This window comes from Cherax quadricarinatus, chromosome 2 (assembly GCF_038502225.1).
Source record: "Cherax quadricarinatus isolate ZL_2023a chromosome 2, ASM3850222v1, whole genome shotgun sequence".
NCBI classification, from domain to species: domain Eukaryota; kingdom Metazoa; phylum Arthropoda; class Malacostraca; order Decapoda; family Parastacidae; genus Cherax; species Cherax quadricarinatus.
In genome coordinates, this window is record NC_091293.1 from 9,094,173 (window position 1) to 9,114,172 (window position 20,000).

The 20,000-nt window shown below is 42.2% G+C and overlaps 2 protein-coding genes across 6 annotated transcripts in view; one reads left to right on the top strand and one right to left on the bottom strand.

The window, feature by feature from the left end:
* LOC128690316 (neuroepithelial cell-transforming gene 1 protein) overlaps positions 1-20,000 on the top strand; it is a 1,446,122-nt gene that overhangs the window by 1,401,500 nt on the left and 24,622 nt on the right. The gene's annotated exons all lie outside the window — the stretch shown is intronic.
* The window catches only part of LOC128690405 (uncharacterized), an 11,662-nt gene continuing 2,125 nt past the window's right edge, over positions 10,464-20,000 (bottom strand). The window contains exon 2 of the mRNA XM_053779116.2: positions 10,464-15,517. Within this exon, the coding sequence (XP_053635091.2) occupies positions 10,606-15,513 (4,908 nt within the window). The 5' untranslated portion in view covers positions 15,514-15,517 and the 3' untranslated portion in view covers positions 10,464-10,605. The remainder of the gene's footprint in view (positions 15,518-20,000) is intronic.

The following is a 20,000-nucleotide window of genomic DNA, read 5'->3' on the forward strand; positions in this document are numbered from 1 at the left end:
GACGGTAGACCCTCCCAGGGTGGTTCCTGTCTACCAGCCTACTAACACAGGACGGTAGTACCTTCCTGGGTGGTTCCTGTCTACCAGCCTACTACCACAGGACGGTAGTACCTCCCTGGGTGGTTGCTGTCTACCAGCCTATTACCACAGGACGGTAGTACCTCCCTGGGTGGTTCCTGTCTACCAACCTACTACCACAGGACGGTAGACTCTCCCTGGGTGGTTGCTGTCTACCAACCTACTACCACAGGACGGTAGTACCTCCCTGGGTGGTTGCTGTCTACCAACCTACTACCACAGGACGGTAGTACCTCCCTGGGTGGTTCCTGTCTACCAACCTACTACCACAGGACGGTAGACCCTCCCTGGGTGGTTGCTGTCTACCAACCTACTACCACAGGACGGTAGTACCTCCCTGGGTGGCTGCTGTCTACCAACCTACTACCACAGGACGGTAGTACCTCCCTGGGTGGTTCCTGTCTACCAACCTACTACCACAGGACGGTAGACCCTCCCTGGGTGGTTGCTGTCTACCAACCTACTACCACAGGACGGTAGTACCTCCCTGGGTGGCTGCTGTCTACCAACCTACTACCACAGGACGGTAGTACCTCCCTGGGTGGTTCCTGTCTACCAACCTACTACCACAGGACGGTAGTACCTCCCTGGGTGGCTGCTGTCTACCAACCTACTACCACAGGACGGTAGTACCTCCCTGGGTGGTTGCTGTCTACCAGCCTACTACCACAGGACGGTAGTACCTCCCTGGGTGGTTGCTGTCTACCAACCTACTACCACAAGACGGTACTACCTCCCAGGGTGGTTGCTGTCTACCAGCCTACTTCCACAGGACGGTAGTACCTCCCTGGGCGGTTGCTGTCTACCAACCTACTACCACAGGACGGTAGTACCTCCATGGATGGTTGCTGTCTACCATCCTACTACCACAGGACGGTAGTACCTCCCTGGGTGGTTGCTGTCCACCAGCCTGCTACCACAGGACGGTAGTACCTCCCTGGGTGGTTGCTGTCTACCAACCTACTACCACAGGACGGTAGTACCTCCATGGATGGTTGCTGTCTACCATCCTACTACCACAGGACGGTAGTACCTCCCTGGGTGGTTGCTGTCCACCAGCCTGCTACCACAGGACCGTAGTACCTCCCTGGGTGGCTGCTGTCTACCAGCCTACTACCACAGGACGGTAGTACCTCCCTGGGTGGTTGCTGTCTACCAACCTACTACCACAGGACGGTAGTACCTCCCTGGGTGGTTGCTGTCTACCAACCTACTACCACAGGACGGTAGTACCTCCCTGGGTGGTTGCTATCTACCAACCTACTACCACAGGACGGTAGTACCTCCCTAGGTGGCTGCTGTCTACCAACCTACTACCACAGGACGGTAGTACCTCCCTGGGTGGCTGCTGTCTACCAACCTACTACCACAGGACGGTAGTACCTCCCTGGGTGGTTGTTGTCTACCAACCTACTACCACAGGACGGTAGTACCTCCCTGGGTGGCTGCTGTCTACCAACCTACTACCACAGGACGGTAGTACCTCCCTGGGTGGTTGCTGTCTACCAACCTACTACCACAGGACGGTAGTACCTCCCTGGGTGGTTCCTGTCTACCAACCTACTACCACAGGACGGTAGTACCTCCCTGAGTGGTTGCTGTCTACCAACCTACTACCACCTATGTATATATATATATATATATATATATATATATATATATATATATATATATATATATATATATATATATATTTATATATATATATATATATATATATATATATATATATATATATATATATGTATATATATATATGTATATATATATATATATATATATATATATATATATATATATATATATATATATATATATATATATATATATATATATTATATATAGGATGGGGTCCACCTCTGATGTAAATTGTGGGACCCATAGCCTCGGAGAAGTGGATAAAAAGGCTTCAAGGAAGAATATTTGGATTTCTTCCTGAAGCCGTTTGAATATTCCACTTCCCCTACCACCCCATCGTTTCATATATATATATATATATATTTTTTACCAATAGGAATATTTTATTACATAATATGGTACAGAAGAATTAAGAGATACATTGTTGACATAAAGGTGGCATATAAGGCACATGTTGTTACGTGTTTATCACTGATTATAAGGCGAAAATCTCATCCAGCTCCTCAGAGCTTGGGCGTGTGCCCAAAATACAGCAGGCATTACCCCTTTGAACAGCCGCACTGAGCCGCTGGAACAGAAAACTAGCTGCCCTGGGATCCCTAGTTACCCTGATGAGTCTTTTTCCCAGCTCCTTAAGGAATTTAGATGCACTCTTTCCCCATGAGCCAATGGTCTCTGAGCCTATGGGAACAAACGTATAATGATGGGCAAGTTCTCCATATTTTCTAGACTTTTGGGACTCCCTGAAGCTGGCAGCTGCCCCTCCTTCTTCCCTGGTGTATTGGAGATAGGTATCAGCCAAGGTAGATGCACATGTATAGTCCCAAACCACCTGCTTCCCATCTGTCCAGGCTTGAAGGGTGATACCATCTAGACGCTTCTGGCTGCCATCAGATCTACATAGTTGGGGTGGCTCCCTTACTGCTGGGCATCCAGCTGTTGTGAGGCTCATCTTAATAATGTTATTAACCTCCTCATGTCTTGCAATCTTTCCCTCGGATTTACGGCACACAAGACCATGGTACCCGAATCGGGCTGCTGCTTCACTGCCACAAATACACCTGTGTTCGGCGAGAATAGGGGGGGGCAAGTCGAAGGGCAACACCGATGCGGATGGTCTGTGGGTCGAGGCGTGTGCCAAGGCTGGAGTTGGGAACAGCCAACAGAAAGTCCCCAGCATGAGGGGCTCTCACTGCCAGGAGGCGGGCTCTATCGTTCTCTGACACACTCTGAAGCATTGTTGAGGCTATATTTTCCACTATTGGACCATCCCAGTGCGATTGTTTGTAGTTGTTGGGGGTGCAGGTCTGGTTTCAGAGCCCGTTAGATTATCCCAGATCATTGCTCCGTCAATGAATTTTTGGTCCTGGACTCCAATCTTGTCCCTAAGATGTTCAGGGAGAGTCGTTGCTACAAGCTCTCTGGATGCAATACACAAGGACAGAAAAGCAGGTAACGCAATCTGTGATGACTTGCGGACACCAATGCCTCCTAGTCTGACTGGAAGTGTAGCTTGGTTCCACTGCCCGTCTTCTAGAGTAAGGTTAAGTACTTTCGTAAAAATCTGCCTCAGAATACTGTCATATTCGTGCAGTATAGGGTTATCGTATGAAGGTCCACATCTTAGGAAATATGTCAACCTGGGCAGACTCAAACACTTTGTGAGAAGGTACAAGGCATCATGGGTGTCCAGATTGCCTATTCGTTGTTCCATTCTCCTTAACTCTTCCACTTTCTTCCTGAGATTTGTGTCAATGGCATTGCTTCCCAGAGATGCTCCTAGCAAGACACTATTTGTGGGGGCAATGACTGCTGCTCCTGGTAGTTTTGATCTCACTGCATTTATCACTAGTTGACTGATTGAGATGATTTCACATTTGGATGGATTCAGGATGAGACCCATTTCCTGTTCCCGTGTCATTACCTGTGTAAGGTCATGTAGGTGGGACTCCTTTGTACCTGCTAGTGTGCCATCATCTAGGAACCAGATGTTTAGCTCGCTGGTCAGCCTGACTGTGATTTCCCTAACTGCTATACAGAAGAGAAATGGTGCAAGAGGATCTCCTTGTTGGACACCCTCCGATGATGTGATTTTATGCTCTCCAAAGAGAAGCATTGATTCCTTGCTATACCCAGCCGAAACAAAAGGGAAGAGACCAGGGAAATGGTCTTGTACTGCTGCTAATACCACGTCTCTTTTCAGGAGATTGAATGCATTCTTGAAATCTAATTTTGCCACTGCATTGTCCTTGTTGCATGAACCGCTGCTTCACTTCCTTGAGAGACCCCAAAGCCAAGCTGGTTTGGTTAAAGCATCATGGCTGCCTGTGCACGAATACTTCAATACTTCGGACAGCAGCTTTGGATACGAGGCGGCGTATCGTGTTGCCTACTGCAATTGGCCGAATTCCTCCATCCTTCTTTTTAAGTACACAAAGTGTTGCACCAAAAAAGAAAGGTCTAATTTCATCAGGAATCAGACCATCCAAGGAATTGTTGACGAACCTTGTGATCTCTGAAAGCAGTGTCTCTGCAATTTCCCCCAATAACTGGATTAACCATTTTTTTTTAAATGCTGTGGCCTTATTCCAGTGTAACCCCCAGCAGAGCCAGATGGGAACGACATTATTGCTTTGTAAATGTCTGAGTCTTCCACAATCAATGGTTCCATAGTGGGGACAGAGGGGTTGGAACTGTTGGTGCCACTGGTTTCCCTGGCAGGGTGCTTTTCTCTAAGTGCTTCAGCCGTGTCAGCATCCCTGGGAGCAACTGTATCTTCACTGGTAATAATTCTGATTGCCCCCACTGTGTTGCCCTCTTCAATTTTCTTGCTCACCTGGACTCTGACTTTTTCACTGTCAGTAGAGTGAGTGGGGGTTCTGCCTCTCCCTTTTTTTGTGTTGACGGGGAAGGCGAATGAGGTTATCAACTCTAGGAAAATCTCTTAAGGATTTAATTATCATTGAGGCTAGCCTCTTTTCCCTTCTTTCCGGCACAGCTAAACAGACATTGCCAAAAAGTAGCAAGTTGTGCCATGCCTTGATGGTTGGTGGAGCATTTAAGATAGTGGAACCATCGTTTACTTTTTTCAGGAGGTCTGTAAGTTTCCCAGCTGCGTGTGGACGGGCTGCTTTGGGAATATGTGTGAGTGTCCTCGTACCTGTTGCTTTAATTGCTTCCAAGATATTGTCTGATGAGATGAGATCTGTTGGTGTGGGTTCAGGTGCCTGAGGTGGCTCTGGATCATCACTTTCCACAGGAGGACATCCTGAACCAGGGCAACTACCGTGTTCGTGGAGGAAACCATTAGGGTTGAGACAACGAAGCTGTAAGCATGACCGACACTAGCCTCTCCTAGTATTGCCAGCCGTGGCATTTCCCTGGCTGCTTGCTTCCTCCTGGTTGGCATCCATCTGCTAGACTAGACAATAGGAGTGGAATATGACATGCTGGGTGGGTATGGACCGTGGTGGCCCGGTGGAGTTTGAGGAGCTGGTGAGGGGCTGGGAGAGGAAAGGGAAAACTTCCCCTGGGAATTAGGTGGGGGAGGCGCAGGTTGTTGAGTGGGGTTATCCCGGGGAGTACAATACACATGGACTTGCACACTATATATTGTTCACACTGTCTTACAATACACGTAACTATATATATAACTATATATATATATATATATATATATATATATATATATATATATATATATATATATATATATATATATATATATATATATATATAGGCAAGCTTGCCTAATTCTTGGGCACGACCTACTTCAACATTGAACAAATGTTACACGACCTATGACTGCTGCACCTCTCCTGCCAACGATTTATAAGCTCCTTCTCAGCACGTATGCCGTATTCTATTCAAGATTGATGGACTGACCACATCGACTCAAGGTTGAGGGACTGATTACCTCATTCTCCTCCTGTTCTTCAAGATTCTCCTTTGTATGGACTGATGAAGCCACTGTGTGGCGAAACGTTTCCTCAATAAAGATACCCAAGAGTTGCACATGTGTCTAATTTATCATATATATATAATATATATATATATATATATATATATATATATATATATATATATATATATATATATATATATATATATATATATATATATATATATATATATATATATATATATATATACTATGTATATATATATAAATATATATATATATATATATATATATATATCTTTATATATATATATATATATATATATATATATTTTTATATATATAATATATATATATATATATAAATTTATATATATCTATATGTATATATATATATATATATATATATATATATATATATATATATGTATATATATATATATATATATATATATATATATATATGCAATAAGATCACAGTAAACAGGTGATTTCAGAATATGCAAAACAACCACTCTGAAAGAATAGAGAAATTCCAAGCGCTTTCGTGACTACTCACATTATCAAGGAACTATCATAGTTCCTTGATAATGTGAGTAGTCACGAAAGCGCTTGGAATTTCTCTATTCTTTCAGAGTGGTTGTTTTGTATATATATATATATATATATATATATATATATATATATATATATATATATATATATATATATATATATATATATATATATATATATATATATATATATATATATATATTGCGAGAGAGAGAGAGAGAGAGATTGGAGATGAATAAAAATACGAAAATAAAAATAAGAGATAAATAGAGAGACGAAAACTATGGTCTTGTTTTTGTCTAACAAATGCATCATAATTATTTACTGACAACTCAAAGGACGTTCATCAAGGAAATTTAATAAGCTTTCTCCTACAAAGCGGAAAATATAGATGATAGGCAAGGTCGCAGGTGTCAAAGGTTGCACACAAGCACAGCTGTAGACGCACTTGTAGGTGTCATTGTTCGGCCTGACGAACAAAGACAATGGGACTTTTTATGTCTGTAAACCATTGTGCGGGTCATAGTTAATTAACACTGTGTCTGTCATTAGAAGATGACCTTTAATGATATGGGAAATGATGCTGGTGTGTGTGTGTGTGTGTGTGTGTGTGTGTGTGTGTGTGTGTGTGTGTGTGTGTGTGTGTGTGTGTGTGTGTGTGTGTGTGTGTGTGTGTGTGTTAGCGTGAAACTTACTGTAGCACCGGATTCTAGGTTGTAACGCACCTCCTTCACCTGGGTAAGGTGTGTCTCCACTAACCTAGGAGATGCTCATTAGAGGAGCATCTCCTAGCTCCAAGGAGACACACCTTTTCTGTACCAACGTCTCCTCTACCACACACTTGCATCTTTGCATCACAACAGTGAACAGGCTCCCAGAAGGGTCACGTTTCACAATAAAAACCTTAAGTGTCTACACACGTGCTATTTCCTCATTAAAACAATACTTATTTTATTCTTCAGTAATAAAGATGGTCTTCCTTCTTTCTTAAAATACTGACATATTCTCTCACATACAATAAATTATGCATGAGCATCTAATAAGAACATAAGAAGAACATAAAAAAGAAGGAACACTGCAACACGCCTACTGACCCATGCGGAGCAGGTCCATGTCCCCCCTCCCCGGATTATCCCAATGACCCACCCAGTCTGGTCACCTCCAATCAAGGAAGGAGCACTGTACCAGACCCAGCAGCACAAGCTAGTCAAGTCCAACTCACACCCACCCACACCCACTCATGTATTTATCTAACCTATTTTTAAAACTACACAACGTTTTAGCCTCAATAACTGTACTCGGGAGTTTGTTCCACTCATCCACAACTCTATTACCAAACCAGTACTTTCCTATATCCTTCCTGAATCTTAATTTTTCCAACTTGAAACCATTGCTGCGAGTCCTGTCTTGGCTGGAAATTTTCAGCACACTATTTACATCCCCTTTATTTATTCCTGTTTTCCATTTATACACCTCGATCATATCCCCCCTAATTCTACGCCTTTCGAGAGAGTGCAGATTCAGGGCCCTCAGTCTATCCTCATAGGGAAGATTTCTGATACATGGGATCATCTTTGTCACCCTCTGTACATTTTCCAGAGCATTTATATCCATTCTGTAATACGGTGACCAGAACTGAGCAGCATAGTCTAAATGAGGCCTAACCAAGGATATATAGAGTTGAAGAACAACCTGAGGACTTCTATTATTTATACTTCTAGATATGAAGCCAAGAATTCTGTTAGCTTTATTGCGAACACTAATGCACTGTTGTCTTGGTTTTAGGTTACTGCTAACCAGAACTCCTAAATCTTTTTCGCAATCAGTAGTATTAAGATCTACAATTATTTAGTTTATATGTGTCATGGTTATTTAACTGTCCAACATTTAGAACTTTGCATTTGTCAATATTAAACTGCATCTGCCACTTCTCCGACCATTGCGTCAGTCTACTCAAATCATCCTGGAGTGCTCTAGTGTCCTCATTAGAATGAATTGGACTGCCTATTTTGGTGTCATCAGCAAATTTTCTTATGTCGCTATTTATTCCCTCATCTATGTCGTTTATGTAAATTGTGAACAACAACGGGCCCAACACTGACCCCTGAGGAACACCGCTTGTGACGTGCCCCCATTTTGATTTCTCCCCATTTATGCAAACTCTCTGCTGTCTATTTGTCAGCCATGCCTCTACCCAGGAAAAAAATTCTCCTCCTATTCCGTGTGCCTTAAGTTTCCTCAATAGCCTCTGGTGTGGAACTCTATCGAAAGCCTTACTGAAGTCCATATACACAATATCATATTCATTACCATGATCTACCTCCTCAAACACCTTAGTGAAAAAAGTTAGTAAATTCGTAAGACAGGAACGCCCCTTTGTAAAACCGTGTTGAGATTCATTAATCAATCTGTGCCTGTCAAGATGGCTACGAATTGCTTCGGCAATTATTGATTCCATAAATTTTCCCACTATGGAGGTAAGGCTTATTGGTCTATAGTTCTAAGCCAAGATTACTTGTATAATATATCTATTACTATGTGGTGGATTTATTTACAGATTACAATATGATGAGGTGGATTAACTTACAGATTATATTATAATATGATGGATTTACTTACAGGTTACATTTTAATGTTGTGGATTAATTTACATATTACATTATAATATGATATATTAACTTGTTGATATTATTATCATATTATAATGTGATAAATTGACTTACAGATATAATAAAAAATTCCTTTGATTTGTTTAATTACATTTTAAAATATGATATTTGTAACAATAATGTGATATACCCTAAGGATAAGTGTGTATACAAGTACATAACAGTGTATATATAAGACACATATGCAACAGTTAGACAACTTTATTCCGAAACGTTTCGCCTACACAGTAGGCTTCTTCAGTCGAATACAGAAAGTAGGCAGGAACAGTAGAGATGTGAAGACGATGTAATCAGTCCATCACCCTTAAAGTCGTAGAATTTGAGGTTGTCAGTCCCTCGGCCTGGAGAAGTTCAGTTCCATAGTCAGGAACTATCTGAAGATCAAGCGACAGTGCGGAGACTTAAATACTGTCGGAAGGAGAGGTGCAGGGTAGTAGTAGTAGTAGTAGTAGTAGTAGTAGTAGTAGTGAGAGGCCACTGAGAGGTCATGTCCCTCTCAGACCCAACACTTCTCACTTGAAAAGCTTGTCCAAGGTGTTTTCTGTACCAAGATGCCACGTGTTGCAGTGTCTGACAAGATGAACATCAAAATGGTATACAATACCGACAGGTTGTTAGGTAAGACACATATGCAACAGTTAGACAACTTTATTCCGAAACGTTTCGCCTACACAGACTGAAGAAGCCTACTGTGTAGGCGAAACGTTTCGGAATAAAGTTGTCTAACTGTTGCATATGTGTCTTACCTAACAACCTGTCGGTATTGTATACCATTTTGATGTTCAGTGTATATATATTGAAAGGTGTTCATCTCCTAGTGTATATACACTTGAGAGATGACTTCATACACTAGTAATGATTTTATTACCTGTATTTATTATTATTATTATTATTATTATTAGTATTATTATTATTATTATTATTATTATTATTATTATTATTATTAATTAGTAGTAGTAGTAGTAGTAGTAGTAGTTCTAGTAGTAGTGGTAGTTGTAGTAGTAGTAGTGGTGGTGGTAGTAGTAGTAGTAGTAGTAGTAGTAGTAGTAGTAGTGGTAGTAGTGGTGGTAGTAGTAGTAGTAGTAGTAGTAGTAGTAGTAGTGGTAGTAGTAGTAGTAGTGGTAGTAGTGGTAGTAGTAGTAGTAGTAGTAGTGGTAGTAGTAGTAGTAGTAGTAGTGGTGGTAGTAGTAGTAGTAGTAGTAGTAGTGGTAGTATTAGTAGTAGTGGTGGTAGTAGTAGTAGTAGTAGTGGTAGTAGTAGTAGTAGTAGTAATAGTTGTAGTAGTAGTAGTAGTGGTGGTAGTAGTAGTAGTAGTAGTAGTAGTAGTAGTAGTAGTAGTAGTAGTAGTAGTATATTTACCAGACTATGCTAAACCGGGTGTCAGAGTGAATTATGGCCCTAACTGTAATCTACAGGTGTTAGCATAGCACACGATCGCGCGTATATTAATTCTATCACAATCAATTACGAAAATAAAACCTGCAGTTAATATGGATTGGTCTAGGTAATTACACAGATTTAACAATAGCAATCAATCATCGTAACTTGATTATATTTTTTATTTTCTTTAACGGAATTTTTTATCTATGTTCAATGTCATAAACTTTTTATGACGGTGAAAATGCTCAGTCCAATCTGATTTCCTGAGCTGCTGCCGTCTTTGAATTGATTGCTTAATAACCAGAGTAAGCTGTACATTCAGGCAATAATGTTTTTTAAATGAAGCACGCTTAGAAGACCATAACTAAATGGTAGGTGAGAAGGTTATAAGTTATTTATTGGAATCTCCTGACATGCAGTTCCTTCAATGATGTTAGCTAAGATGCTGGTCTCGTTCAGGTGAACAGCATCCAGCATCTCCTGTGACGTTGAAGACTGCCGGATGCAAGAAGCGTTCTGGCGAAGTAGGTTCTCCCAGTAGTCGATCTGTTTCAGTTTCTGCAGCGCAAGTGTCTTCATGGACTCGATGGATGTTAGAAGCGAGGCTTCCTCGTACATCTGGCACCTCAGGCTGTTGATGTTAGCGTCGTGTTCCTTAATACTGCTGTCTGACTCATCCACCAGCTTCCGCAACTCCTCCCGGAAGTGGTCCAGTGTGTCCACTCTGGAGTTAAGGAATTCTGTTTGGGTCATCTTCATATGCACAATAGCGTCGGGTGCAGAGATGAGGTGACATCGACCCTGAGGAGGCTGGCAGTGTGCCACATCCAGGCATTCGTCACACGCCCACTCTTCACATGACGTGCAGTACAAGTGCAGCAAAGAGCCGTGGGTATCACACAAGCTCACGCCCAGACGAGCCTCGTGGATATCATTTTTATTGTCACCTCCATAACCAGCAAGTTGAGAATTGGTGGGACTGTCATGCTCAGCTAAATTGGTTCCACCATGTTGTGTTTGTGACATCACTGACGCATCCTGGGTCTTTTGCAGCAGTTCATCCGTCTGAAGTGAGTCCAAATTTGTCTCAACTTTAAATGGATCTATTCTGGGCAAAAAACTCCTTGATACCGTCACTGTGTTCGGGCCGTCAACACTGTCTGCGTCGGTCTCAGAGCACTGCAACAAACTTGTCTTTTGGCTGCTCTCATTTGTCACCGTTTCTTCATGTTTTCTACCATTAAGTGTTTTAGTTTGATCACACACGGGAGTATACAGTGCCATCTTTACCTCGGGATCAGAAGCTGTATTTCGAAGGTAACAATGTTTTTGACCATCGGCGCGTAGATTTTCGTGGGTCACATTAAGGCCATCGAGATCAGCGGACTCTTTACAACTTGTAGAAGTTGCTGCCATCTCTGTCTTACTAGTAATAAAAATATTAGAATTACTCTCATCATCACAGTGACTGTTCCTTGACTGAACAGGTTTCTGTCCTCGTCTGGCTGATAGCAGTGACATTTCTTTTGATGTCTCTTCGCTCGTAACCCCTTTATGATTCGAGTGACGGGAGCTCATCTTTAAAGGGTAAGAGTCTCTTCTTTGGTCTGTCAACGGAGGATCAGTACTAGTGGTGTTCCGTAGCTGGTGACGGTCTCGAGGCAGGGCAAGAGCCCTACTGCTGCTAGCTTCCCTTTCTGAGGTTTCGTCAGTGGTGATAGAATTCTTCCTTAACCTCGCCGTCAGAGAGGATTTCAGTCTAGCATTCCTAGCACGCCATATATCCTGAACGCTATCCCTGACCACTGTGTGAGAAAGATTTCGTTTCTGGGTTCTAGCAACCAGTGTTTTATTGCCTTGTGATGGAGCGGGGTTGCTGTCAGTGATCACTGTATGAGAGTCACTTCGAGTTGGACGAGTAAGCAGGTTATTATAATAGTTCTTTTTAATAACACTGGAATGTATCCCATCTTCATTCGGAGTTTTCTCTCTGGTGTTGGCAGCAGTTCGTAATCTATTTCTGCCATATTCAACAGTATGAGAATTAACCTCGTGATGGACATCCAATGTTTGTTTTTTAATTTCTAGTCTACTTCTTGAATGTGCTAATAACAACGTTTCATGTCTTTGTGGAGAGTTTTCTTCTTCACTTTCTTCTTCCTCCGTGTCTTCCTCAGTGTTTTCCTCCGTGTCTTCCTCAGTGTCTTCATCATCAGCCTCACTCTGAACACTTGGCACACTTCCTACCTGAAGTTCGGCGAGCTTATCTGTACCACTCATTCGCGAGTATAATATTCTACTGTCCTCTCGGCCAGTATCTGAAGGTTTTCGTTTGTATCTAGAGTTGGACAGCTTAAGACTATTCGTTGTTGCGCTGAGTTGCATTTCCTGAGGAAAAGTTGTTGTTACCAACTCTGAAGTATTCGACGCGGTACTTGAACTGTTGCTCAAGCCACTTCCGTACGACTTTACATATTTATCTCGTGGCCGGTGGTCAGACTTGACCTGTCGTATCTCGACTGCTTTTGCGAGAGTTGTGCTGGTGCTGGCCGACACATTATCAATGATCGGGGGAGGAGAAGTAGGCAAGCACGTCTTTAAGTCAAGAGGATATGAAGATCCAGCCGAGCACGCTGAGTCAACACTTTCAGTTGCACTAGCTCTCTGACTATTGATTCGCATTAGATTTTCATGCGACTGGGTGATGGAACCTTCTTGTTGACCTTCAGCTGTCGTTCCCTCTCCAGCCGAATAGCTTAAGCTATTTCTCTCGTCAGTGGATGAGATTTTACCCTCATTCTCTGATTTACTCATTTCTAAACGTAATTTTGTCAGTTTCGAATTTGGATTAAGCAAAAGCGATACCTCTTCAGAGCCATCAGCCATATCTTTACCTAGTTGTTGATGCGTGATAGAGTCCTCTTCTCCACTTAATGTCCTTGACAAGAAACTTGTCCGAGACCGCAGACGTGCTCTTAAGGACGTTGATGAGTGATCCAGAAACTTTGTATCAAGATTGTTAAGTGTCCTCTCATGGTCATCCGATCTTTCTTTGGGCGATCGCTGACCCACTGTCGAATTTTCGTCAGTCTCCTCTCTGATGGTTTCTGATACGAAATTTGTTCGAGCTAGCAAATGAGATCCGAGTGAAGTGGAACGGGTTAATTTCCCGACCTCCCTCGAAGTTACTCTGGTCTTTGATTCATCAGTGGTTTCAGGGCCTGTTGACATACTACGCAAGAGGCTGCTTCTCACCTCCGTTTTTGATGTATCAACCTCCTCTGTCTTGGTTGGGTGAAAAAGAGTGGCTGTTACAGGCTTATCAGAAGTCCCGGGAACATCTTGTCGACGAATAGAGATATCAGGTTCAGACTGTCGCTGTTTTTTGCTTGATACATCTGTGATTTCCTGCACGAGAGGTTCCATATCTGAGCTAATTAGAGAAGCAGAGCTTTGCTGCCTAGTTCCTGTAACTTCTTTCTTCTTTGATAGAGAAGAAGAATAAGTCCCTTTTGGAGGATGTCGAGCCACAGTTTGATCTTCCATCACAGCGTTTGACTCAATTTCTGTATTTCCGTCACCATGTGTCGTTGGGTCTGTTCTGAAGCTTCGTAGACGAGCTAACGAAGAGTCCTTCCTGAGGTGACGTGAACGTGATGACAAACGTGAAGTAGACAATGTTTCACGGTTCTCTGTACAGTTGCCAGAGGATGAATTGTCAGTACTAGAAGAACTGGATGTCGCCTCACGAACTGACCGTTGACGAGACTTTGTTGTTATAGAGCGACACATATTCAACACATGACTCGGAGTACTGGAAGCGGTACCTTTGTGTTTTCCTTGACCTTTGTTTGGGCTTTCCAGCACTGAAGTATCTGAACCCAGTTGTCTGTCGGATGCACTTATGTTATCTTCTCTTATTTGTGCTTGTTTTTCTTCAGAAGGAGCGTGAAGCTTTGCATTAAATTTAGAGAGGCTTGGCACTGATCCTTGAGAAGTAATAGAGACCTCTGAGTCAGGTTGTGCTGATGACACGGGACAACTGATAGCCGAGTCTGGTTGCTCAATAGTCTTAGAGTCAGCTAGCCTTTGGTCCTGATTTGCGATCTTCGATACTCTGCTTGTCAAAGGTAACCGAACTGAGCTTATGTCTTTAGCAGGAGTACACTTTAATTCTGGGTGCATTTTGGTAAGGGAATCACTGCGTGAAGTGTTATGTCGACTATGAGAAGAAACAACGTAACTTTGCTCTGCTTCTGTTTTTGCTGAATTTTTGAAAGATAATTCTGACGTAGTGAGAGGTGAAGATCTTTTCTTCTTCAGCTCACCATGGAGGCTACGCACACCTTCTTCGCTTGATCTTACGTCATCATTGTTTGATTCTAAAGATGCTTTGGATTCCCGATTTCCAATGCTGAATCGAGTTCTTATGGTCGGAAACTTGTAAGTAAGTGCTGGTGGCCTACTTGATGGTTCTTCTTTATTAAGGATTCTCATTAAGACTGACGAGCGTGGTGAGTCGGTTTCATCTCTATTTACTATAGCATTATCACAAAATTTCTCTTTTTCAAGGAAAGAAGAACCTAACCGTGAGTCTGAGGGACTAGAAAGAGACCTAGTTACAGCAGGAGCTGAAGAGAATCTTGGTGTTAGACTGGAAGTGGTTATTGTGACTGTGTCTATCGGAGGGAAAAAATAATTCTTGGTAATCTGAGGAGCACCCGAGGAAAGATCCTTTTGACTATATTCCGTAGCTGACAATAACCTCGAACTGTATGTCTGGAGATCAAATGGTGACGAATCAGTGCTCGAAGATTTGGAAGGGAAGCCAGACGTGTTATAAGTTGGTAGACTGGATGATGAGGTAGAGCTCAGTGACTTCGAATCGTCGTGGTTCGAGGCGCTGAGAGTTTGCATATTGGATGACGACGATGCAGAATTAACAAATCTGGAATCGTGACTTGAAGCTCCGGAAGAATGCCGGGTAGATGACGACGAATCAGCGTTCTGGAGCTTCAAATTGTATGCAGGAGTTCCAGGAGTCTTCAGAGAACCTGCATCGTCTGCCCTGGCAGAGCATCGCCTGAGAAGAGCGTAGTCTGTGGGCAGTTGAGCGGCAGAGGTGGCGAAGAATGGGCGGCCACAGGAGCTGCAACGCCGCCTGCCACTGACGATGGCTCGGTCTAGACACTTCGTGCAGAAAGTGTGACCACAGAAGAGGCTTCGGGGACACCTCTCGCCGCTGCCATAACTTTGCCGGCACTCCTGGCACTCCAGCTGGTTCTCGTCCATCTACCTGCAACATAACACCAGCAGCATATACCAGCACACCAATAGTATATACCAGCACACTAACACAAGAACATAAGAAAGGAGGAACACTGCGGCAGGCCTACTGGTCCATGCGAAGCAGATTCAGTTGTCCTACCGGCTTAAGCCAAAGCCTTAACCTAGTCAGATCAGTCACGTTCACTTAAGGAAAGAGCACGGCATCTGGCCTAGTAGCACAAACTAGACAGGTCAAACTCACACCCACCCACACCCACTCATGTACTTATCTAACCTATTTTTAAAACTACACAACGTCTTAGCCTCTGCGACGGTACTCGGGAGTTTGTTCCACCCATCCACAACTCTATTACCAAACCAGTGCTTTACTATATCCTTCTTGAATCTGAATTTTTCTAGCTTAAAGCCTTTGCTGCGAGTCCTATCTAGGCTAGATATTTTTTAGCACACTATTTACATCCCCTTTATTAATTCCTGTTTTCCATTTATACACCTCAATCATATCCACCCTAATTCTACGCCTTTCTAGAGAGTGCAGATTCAGGGCCCTCAGTCTATCCTCATAGGGAAGATTTTTGATACATGGGATCAACTTTGTCATCCTCCTTTGTACTTTTTCCACTGCATTTTTATCCATTCTGTATACGGTGACCAGAACCGTGCAGCATAATCTAAATGAGACCTAATGAACATTAAAATGGTATAAAATACCGACAGATTGTTAGGTAAGACACATATGCAACAGTTAGGTATCTTTATTTCGAAACGTTTCGCCTACACAGTAGGCTTCTTCAGTCGAGTACAGAAAAGTTGATAGAAGCAGAAGATACTTGAAGACGATGTAATCAGTCCATCACCCTTAAAGTTTTGAGGTGGTCAGTCCCTCAGTCTGGAGAAGAGCATTGTTCCGTTGTCTGAAACAATATGAAGTTGAAGTGACAGGATGGAGCCTTATATAGTGCCAGGAGGTGAGACGTAGGTTGCTTTGGGAGGGCAGGTCCCTCTCAAACCCAGCCGTTCTCACTAGTAGAGGTTGTCGAAGTTGATGGTCTGTACCAAGATAAGGGTGATGGACTGATTACATCGTCTTCAAGTATCTTCTGCTTCTATCAACTTTTCTGTACTCGACTGAAGAAGCCTACTGTGTAGGCGAAACGTTTCGAAATAAAGATACCTAACTGTTGCATATGTGTCTTACCTACTAAATGAGACCTAACCAACGATATATAGAGTTGAAGAACAACCTGAGGACTTCTATTGTTTATACTTCTTGATATGAAGCCAAGGATTCTGTTAGCTTTATTGCGTATACTTATGCACTGTTGTCTTGGTTTCAGATTACTGCTGGCCAAAACTCCGAAATCTTTCTCGCAATCAGTAAAATTAAGATCTACATTATTTATTTTACATGTGGTATGGATATTTTCCTGTCCATGTATCCATTTGTCTATATTAAACTGCATCTGCCACTTCTCCGACCACTGCGTCAGTCTATTCAAAATATCCTGGAGTGCTCTAATATCCTCATTAGAATGAATTGGACGGTCTATTTTGGTGTCATCAGCAAATTTGCTTATGTCGCTATTTATTCCCTCATCTATGTCATTTATGTAAATTGTGAACAACAACGGGCCCAACACTGACCCCTGGGGAACACCGCTTGTGACGTGCACCCATTCTGATTTCTTCCCATTTATGCAAACTCTCTATTGCCTATTTGTCAGCCATGCCTCTACCCAGGAAAAATTTCTCCTCATATTCCATGTGCCTTAAGTTTCCTCAATAGCCTCTGGTGTAGAACTCTATCGAAAGCCTCAATGAAGTCCATTTAAAAAATATCATATTCATTACCACGATCTAACTCTTCAAACACCTTAGTGAAAAAAGTTAGTAAATTCGTAAAACAGGAACGCCCCTTTGTAAAACCGTGCTGTGATTCATTAATCAATTTATGCCTTTCAAGATAGCTACGAATTGCCTCGGCAATTATTGATTCAATAAATTTTCCCACTCTGGAGGTAAGGCTTACTCCTCTTTACATTTCTTTAAATCCCTTGCAAACAGTTCATTAGGGCCTGGGGATTTGTTAGGCTTTAATTTCTCTGTCTGATGACCATGTCGCTAGTTAACCCAATCTTGCATAGTTTATTATCGTCCTGTTCTACATCATTTATTATTTCTAGAATTTTGCTAGTATCTTCCTGAGTAAAAACTGACAGGAAGTAAGTGTTGAAAAGTTCACATATTTCCCTATCACTGTCAGTGATCTGACCTGAGTTACTATCTTAAGTGGGCCCATCTTGTCCCAAATCCTATTTCTTAGCCCCTTGAAGTTAGCCAAGCGAAAGTCTGGTAAAGAGACTTGAGTGCAGTTATCTGGGTAATTCCATGATATATTGAAACTAAGTGATTTGTGATCACTTTCCCCAAGCTCATCATTAACCTCAAGATTATTAATTAGTGAATCTTTGTTGGCAAGAACCAAGTCAAGCAGGTTGTTTTCTCTAGTTGGTTCTGTCACAAATTTTTTTAAAAAGCAATCCTGAACTGTATCAAGAAGGTCACTAGACTCAAGATTTCCTGTCACATTGTTCCAATCAATTTGTCTAAAGTTAAAATCTCCCATTAACACAACATTTTCTTAAGTAGACGCCTTATGAATTTCGCCCCAAAGCTGCTTACTGAGCTCCCTATCAAGGCTTGGGGGCCTATAAATCACACCCAGAATTAATTTTTAACAACCCTCGAGAAACTGTAGCCAAACAGATTCTGTGTCTGATGTTTCTAATCTTATATCTTGTCTAACACAACAATTAAAATTATCTCTGACATACATCGCCACTCCACCACCCTTCCCGTTGACCCTATCAGTGTGGAATAGTTTATAACCCTGTATGTTGCACTCAGAAGGCATTTCACTATCTTTCAAGTTGAACCAGGTCTCTGTTATACCAATAATATCTATATTACCTGCACTTGCAAGTAATCTTAGCTCATCTGTCTTATTTCTTAGGCTCCTATTATTTGTATAGTAAACCTTAACTATACTAGCAACTTTATTTTGAATATTATCTTTTAAATATATCCCTGAGACATCCTGGTAATAGCTACTGTTTTCACCCCTAATACCGCAGCCTGATTGTTTCTACAGACACCCAAACCTTTATAATCAATCAGTTTAAAGTCCTAGACAAGTCATCTATGGCCCCCTCAATCGAATTGGCTAATGCAACCACTCCAACCCGAGAGAGATGAACCCCATCCCTTGCATACATTTCGTGTTTGCCATAGAATTTGTCCCAGTTATCAATGAATGGGACTGCAAGTTTCTTGCAGTACCTGTCAAGTCAGCAATATATACCAATTGCCCTAGACATCCATTCAGTGCTCACTCCCTTTTTAGGCAAGATGCTACTTATGATTGGGATCCCTCCCCTAGACTTGACTACATCTATGGCTGACCTGTAATTATCCAGCAGCTCCTGTCTCCTACCCTTCCCGATGTCATTTCCACCAGCACTAAGACAGATAATGGGCTTGTTCCCATTACCTGACATAATATTATCCAACCTGCTGACTATGTCATCAATACCAGCTCCTGGGAGGCATACCCTCTCTCTGATTTTCTTATCTCTTTTACAAAAAGTACAGTCCATATATCTTACCTGAGAGTCTCCCACAATCAGAATATTCCCTCCCTGATTAGCAGGGGAGTCAGTGGTACCTTTAACCTCGCTAAACACTGAAGTACACTCATCCTGGAGAACGGAGAATCGATTTCGTACCTTCACGTTATCTCTATTAACCTTTATTTTCCTTCTTCCTGAATTGTGACCCACTTGCCACTTAAAGCAGCTGACACTCCCCACTTCACTGCTGGTAGCCATTTCCTCCTTACCAGCTCCAACCATCTCACATTCACTCCCTAACCTATCTAGGCGAAGCAACAGCCTCCTATTTTCCTCCTGAAAAAGTAGAACCTCCTTCTTCAACACTTTAACATGAGATTCTAAAGCACTGCAGCAAGCCATGGTGCTCAGTAACACCCCTTGCTAATTCCCAGACAGCATAGGCCAGGTGACATCACGTTATCTCTGACTGCAGCTTACTGACCTCTGATCGCTCAACACAGTATATACCAGCACAGCAACAGTATATATAAACACACTAATAGTATATACCAGCACACTAATAGTATATACCAGCACACCAACAGTATATACCACCTCAACAACAGTATACCAGCACAACAATAGTATATACGAGCTCAACAACAGTATATATACGAGCTCAACACAGTATATTCCAGCACACCAACAGTATATACCAGCACACTAGCAATATATACCAGCACACCAACAGTATATACCAGCTCAACACAGTATATACTAGCACACCAGCAGTATATACCAGCACACTAGCAATATATACCAGCACACCAACAGTTTATAGGAGCACACTAACTGTATATACCAGCACACCAACAGTAT